The sequence below is a fragment of the Pochonia chlamydosporia genome, chromosome 1 (assembly GCF_001653235.2).
Source record: "Pochonia chlamydosporia 170 chromosome 1, whole genome shotgun sequence".
Lineage (NCBI taxonomy): Eukaryota > Fungi > Ascomycota > Sordariomycetes > Hypocreales > Clavicipitaceae > Pochonia > Pochonia chlamydosporia.
Genome location: NC_035790.1, coordinates 500,583 through 506,582, shown reverse-complemented (window position 1 = coordinate 506,582; position 6,000 = coordinate 500,583). Strand labels below are relative to the sequence as shown.

The 6,000-nt window shown below is 46.4% G+C and overlaps 2 protein-coding genes across 2 annotated transcripts; one reads left to right on the top strand and one right to left on the bottom strand.

Moving 5' to 3' along the window:
* On the bottom strand, positions 1-762 carry VFPPC_00086 (LysM domain-containing protein; the record flags this gene model as incomplete). The annotated part of the gene is made up of 1 exon (XM_018280179.1): positions 1-762. The coding sequence occupies one exon, from the start codon at positions 760-762 to the stop codon at positions 1-3; it is 762 nt and encodes a 253-aa protein (XP_018148099.1).
* A 1,259-nt stretch (positions 763-2,021) lies between these two features.
* VFPPC_00085 (hypothetical protein) lies at positions 2,022-2,909 on the top strand (the record flags this gene model as incomplete). The annotated part of the gene is made up of 1 exon (XM_018280178.1): positions 2,022-2,909. The coding sequence occupies one exon, from the start codon at positions 2,022-2,024 to the stop codon at positions 2,907-2,909; it is 888 nt and encodes a 295-aa protein (XP_018148098.1).
* Between the last annotated feature and the right edge of the window lie 3,091 nt (positions 2,910-6,000).

Genomic DNA, 6,000 nt, shown 5'->3' with positions numbered 1-6,000 from the left:
TCAGCAAGATCTGCTAGCCGGCTCCGGGTCATATGCACAAGTTTTCTTGTTGACACAATCGTCCTGTTCTCTCGCACATCTTAGATGCAGTGCCTTAAACTTATAGCCATCAGACCATAGCCTATGGCACTGGGCTCTGCTCATATATCCATAGCCAAACCACTTGCCAGAGCACCCTGCATTCTCCCAGTAACTAATCTGCACTTGTCCACCGGGGCACCGGCCCACGGCATCGACATCGACAGAACCGACCGCACAATCTGTATTGATGCATATACCGTCACTGCCATGCGCAATGTTGACGTTGTTATGTATGCTGCCCGTGCAATCAAGGTGATAGTAGGATTTCAAAACAAAGGAAACCACGCCGACGCATGCGTAGGCATTCGCCCAGAGCCCAGTGCAACTACTGCCAGCTTGCGGATTCCACTGCAGGAAATCCTGCACAGAAATTCCATTCCTAGTGGCGATATCGACGCATGTGTCCCCGGTTTTGATCAATTGGAACTTGTCACAGTTGCTAGTCATGCCCGGCTGTGTTGGCACTGGCGTTTGTATCCCATTCCCGGGGTTTGTTGGCGTGGGAACATGACCGATTATAGAGACGCAAGCATAGGTGTTGGCCCATAGCCCGGTACAGTCATTTCCAACTTTGGGATTCCAAGTCTGGAAGTCTGTGAGGGAGATGCCATATTGGGAGACGATGTCTGCGCATCGGTCATTCAGTTTTACAAAGTAGAATGCGTTGCAGTTGGAGACCATTTCGGGCTGGAATGGGGAAGGAGTTGTGATGCCTGTAAATTGTTTAGTCTCGGATATTAGATGTACATGGAGATATGTATAGAACCCGGATCTTGATCTTACCATTGCCTGGCTTAGTTGACGTAGTTGTTGAGACAGTTTTTGTGGAAGTTGTTGTGGGAGGAAGGGGAGGCTTGGTGGTAGAACTCGAGGTTGATGTTGAGGTTGAGGTGTCAGAGGACACTGTACCAACGACACAATAGCTTTGACCGGTTTCGAGATTGGGACAGTTGACACCAGGGTTCAACGACTTGAACTGGTCAAGTGTGAGGCCCCAAGCATCCGAGAAGGACTGGCATGTGTCCCCTCCGCTGGCAGCCGTAGAGAAACTACAGCTCACAGTCCGGCGATGATGCAGTTTGCGGTCTGAAACCAAAGCCAATGCTGAGGGCATCAACCCGAGATGGAGGAAAGATTTGAGGTGTATCTTCAATCTGGTTCTCTTGAGCTGGTGAGACAGGTGGAGGGAAGACGTGTGGTGAAGGAATAACTCGAATGCTGTGAGAGATTTAAAAGATGCATATTCTTATACTCGGACTCTGTCGGCGTATTTGAATTTATGAATGAGTCAATAGATACTACGAATTTGTCTTGACTGAATAGAGTTGTTGGTTGGGCATACTGTACCTGCATCACAGGTGGGTTCGACAGTCGCAGTTTTCAGACTATTGGTGTATCTTTTTGTCTTGAATGGGCAGGTACATAGGTAACCAACACCGCGAATGTAACGTGAGAATTCTTACCAGGTGCTTTGGCGTGAATGTATAGACGAAGTTGAACGTAATGAGACTGGGATTGGTGGGGATTTCCCCAGAACCCATATTTGGCATCATGTCCAGTGTCCACATGTCTTTCCTAGGCACTTGCAGCTTGTTATAAGCTTAGATGCAGGCAAAAGGTTCTGCAACTTCAGGGTCTCCCCAATATTGATGTTGGTTCTACGTATCTGTATGCACTTACTTATCCCAAAGAAGTAATCTGACCGACCCGAGCCGCCTTATCGGCAAATTCGGCACGGCCCGGAAATGAGAAATGGGATCCACCAGACCCTCGACATTGAAGCTCTTTCATTCCCCCAGAGGTGAGCCTCGTAAGTCGCAACAAGAAACTTAATTCTACGAAAGTCATAAGAGCTGGCTGGCCTCAAACATGTTCGACCCGCGGTTTGAAGCTTTCAATGCTGACATGCGCTTCTAACTCCCAACTCCAGCTCAACCAACATGCTTTTCTCCATCCACAGGCTTTCCTGCCTAGGTTGGTACCTCTGGGCATGCAGCTTCTCATGCAGAACTGTGGAAGCTTCAGCTTCAGCTTCATTTCCATCCACGGTAGAATTCGACCTCGTCTTCCCGCGCAACGAGACATACGCGCTGGCACCCCTCTTCCCCTTTGTATTCGCAGTTCAGAATCCACAACTCGCCGCGGCGTTGAATCCAAGCATATCGTTCAGGACGTTCAGGACGGATGACTACGACGCAACCATCACCAGCTATGAAATCGATCTGTCTGCAGCCAACTTTTCTGAGAGGAGCCCATACTTTACGTATAGAGGCACCAAAGCTTTCCACGAGGCTGAAGGCACCTGGGTCATTGCATGGGAAGCTGCTGCGGGTAACTGCTCGTATGGGTCAGGGGTCGACGGGGCGGTTGGGTTTTCCGTATCGCGGCCAAGCAGGTCCATCACCTTTACAACCCGAAAGGGAGGCCAGCAGCCAGATGTGGTTGCTGCTACAAAGGGCGGCGTCTGTGGCATGAATAGCACCGGCAGTGCCCGGACGTTCAACTTGACAGGCGTTATTGACCTTACCAAGGTGGATGTAATCTCCAAGCTGTCTGTTCAGGGGTCGCCGTTCAAGGGTCGAGACTCCTGTGCCGTCCTCTCGCCCTTGCAGCCGCATCCGTCTCCGAATCCTTACGCCGTCAAGGTCAGTTCGGATATGGCCATGAGCATATCTGCAAAACTCACCGCCAGCGCGTGCAGGGGCGACCCGCATCCTGTTGTGACTTGTGCGCCAGCCGAAAACTTTGCGTCGAAATTAGGGAATAATCTCTCTGTAGGTGTGGCGGGTTTGTGGTTGGTTGGTGCTCTCGTCTGCTTTCACTTTTGAGCTCACTGTCGCATGATTACTTTCCCTTTTCAACCTAGGCGTTAGTTCCCCTTGCTAACTCAGGTAGCTGTTGGTTACCCCTGGACCCGGATTTAGAATGCTACCCCAGATGATTCAAGCAAGTAATTATTTCTCGTGTACTATGTATAAGCCTCGCGTCTTCACCGCACCCGTCAGCAATACGCGGATGAGGGAAATGTCCACACCCTCAACCAGCTAATTACTTAGGGAGTGTGGTCGGCACCACCTTTGGTTTCTAAATTGTTTTTCCCCGCCGCGCAATGTGTGAATCTGGGGGACCTCGGGAACACTTTAAGAATCTTCAATCGGAAACAAAATAGTAGATTTGCTCTACAGATAGACTTCGCGGGGAGAGGCTTAGCGAGAACCTCTTTCAGGTAGACTTCTTGGCTAATACTCAAGTTATGTACACGGAGGTGTGGAAAGAGTTAGTTTGGTGGCGACTACTTCAAAAACGAACCACATTAAATCTCGTATTTGTTTCAACGACAGGGTTTATAATACGCAGACAATGTGCCATTGCTTATATGGAGTATCGAATAGCCCTGAGCCCTACACATGAACCTTGAAGCCGGTTGACAGCATTGTTTGGGATGTAACACTAGCGGCAAAGGTTAAATAAACCTGTGCTTGTTCGGACATAGATCACAGCTTACTGGAATAGCGAACATAAACGAGTAACTATTTGGTGGCATTAATTGGTTAAAGTATTGCCTCTAGGAAGAAGCAGAAGCAGAAGCAGAACACCCAACCAACCGCGTAAATAAGCACCACACATAACCCCAGAGCACAAATATCATGGTAGATATAGGAGGTAAATGCGTTCACGCGATATCCTGAGTTGCTAATCAATCTGTGCAGTAATATTTAGGCTAGAACTCCCCTCTTGATGGCGCTGGCATGGGAATTCAACTGCCATACGCAGAAACCTTATGTTAGTACAATAATAAGCTGCTTATTGTTTCGTGAAAGGCGGGTAAATAGGCTATTATATATTAATTGCGCTTTAGCTTTAGCTTTATTTATTTTCTTTATCTTGTATTAGTTAATATTAGTACTACTTTCTATACACAAGTGTGTAAAGCTCTTATCTCTTGCCTGTAAGAAATATACTACTTTATACTAGAGATATAGTTTTTCGATCAATATATAAGCTTTAATCTTATTATAACAATACGGGTATCTATTGTCCCATCGTTATTGCAAACCGTTGTAGCGTAGTAAGCGCTAGTTATAATAGGGTTAAGCTTTCTATTTAGCTAATATTTAACCACAATATACACTTTACAGGCGTATATTTTCTAGCTATATTTTAATCGCGTTAATATTACCCCAGGGGTAAGACATGCCGTACACATCTGTTATCCCTCTTCACGGATACAAGATAATGTAAACAACTTTAATTAACAGTAAAGTCAGACATAGACTTCTATAAACTGGTTTATTTTTAGTCTATAGACAACTTCTACTAACAAGTAAAATAATATTGCTATTATTTTGTTGTGCGAACACAGAATGAAAGCTAGCTGCAATATGCCTTAGCACGATCTCCCGTGCAGCGACACATGCTCCGTTTACACGTCAGCTTTTGATTCTCTATTCCGCCCTGGCTCCGAGCACTGCGGCCTTGTCGGCAGCAGCAACATCCTCGTCATACACACTATCCTTTCCAGGGGGGAGAATGAAATAAGGAGTCAGCTGTTTTGCTGTTCCCTGCCCAACATCCGCTTCAGCCACTTCAACCCATCTTGAGTTAGCACAGCGCTTTTGGTGATTCTTAACTGGGAAAATTCAGCTAACCGGGAAGACCGAAGACGGCAGTGCCAGAAAGAACGGCAAGGCAGACGGCTGCGAAAGAAGGAAGCATTGTAGCGGTTGTTGTAGCTTGGAGACGATAAGAGGTGATAATGCGATGTGTTAGAATTGTGTTGTATATGTGAGAAATAGTGCCCCTCAACCCAAACCTGTCATTTATAATAGAAATTTCACTCTGTATAGCTATCATACAGCCAGCGAGGCTTACCAAGTATAGCAGAGACTTTTATTACTATCCGAGTATTATCGTGTGCAGCTATATTCACGTATTACTATCCCACCAATTTGGTGCGCCGGCTTATCACATCGCATCACCAGGCTTATATTACTGTCGCAGCACAATTACGGGATAGCAGTCAATATGTTGTCGCGACCGTAACTCATAATCTCTATAGCCTTTATTTCTTGCCGGGGATTGATCGACGGCAGAGCCTTGCCGCCTCTTGCGTTTTTCTCATTCCCTCGAGCATTCCACTTCCATCGTTCAATCTCTCTTCCTCACCTATCATGCATCACTCAAACAACTACGACAAGCCTGAGTACCTGCCGGTCGCTGGCTCTGATGTGGAATCTTCGGATGCTAGCGATTACCATGAGCTGCTTGTTGTTCGTGAAAGGCGGGTGAAAAGGTGGTTGTACATTAATTGCGCTTTAGCTTTGGCTTCATTTATTTTCTTCGTCTCGCACTGGTTAACACCAGTACCACTTTCCATGCACAAGTGTGCAAAGCTCTTGTCTCCCGCCTGTAAGAAACATACTACTTCATCCTAGAGATGTGTTTGAGACTCATTATTGTAGCGCCTCTTTTGGATTCCGTGGAATTTACGGAAGGACACTTTACCAACTACTTTAATCATTCATCAAAATACCGTGGGCCACCAAGTAGGGAGCTAGAAAACGCCTGGCTAGGACTATGGGACCGTACGTGAACTGCTTGGAGATGAAGGCTCCAGTTCAAAAGCAATACTAACACATACTTGCAGAACCACCGATCGGTGTGAATAATGCCATCATTCAAAGTCTTAACAAAACGGAGGCAAAACATGTTGAGACTATAGGGAGTGATCCTGAGCAGCCAACATATGCGGCAATGGTAGAAGTTTTCCATCAATTACATTGCCTTGTAAGTGTTGCATTCCTTTTGTTCATTTCGTTAGTTAAAAAAAAGGCATGATACTTACAATTTCAAGAACCTGGTACGACAAGCGACGTGGCCTCTGTCAAAGTTTGATGAATCGTGGGGAAGGAAGACGTA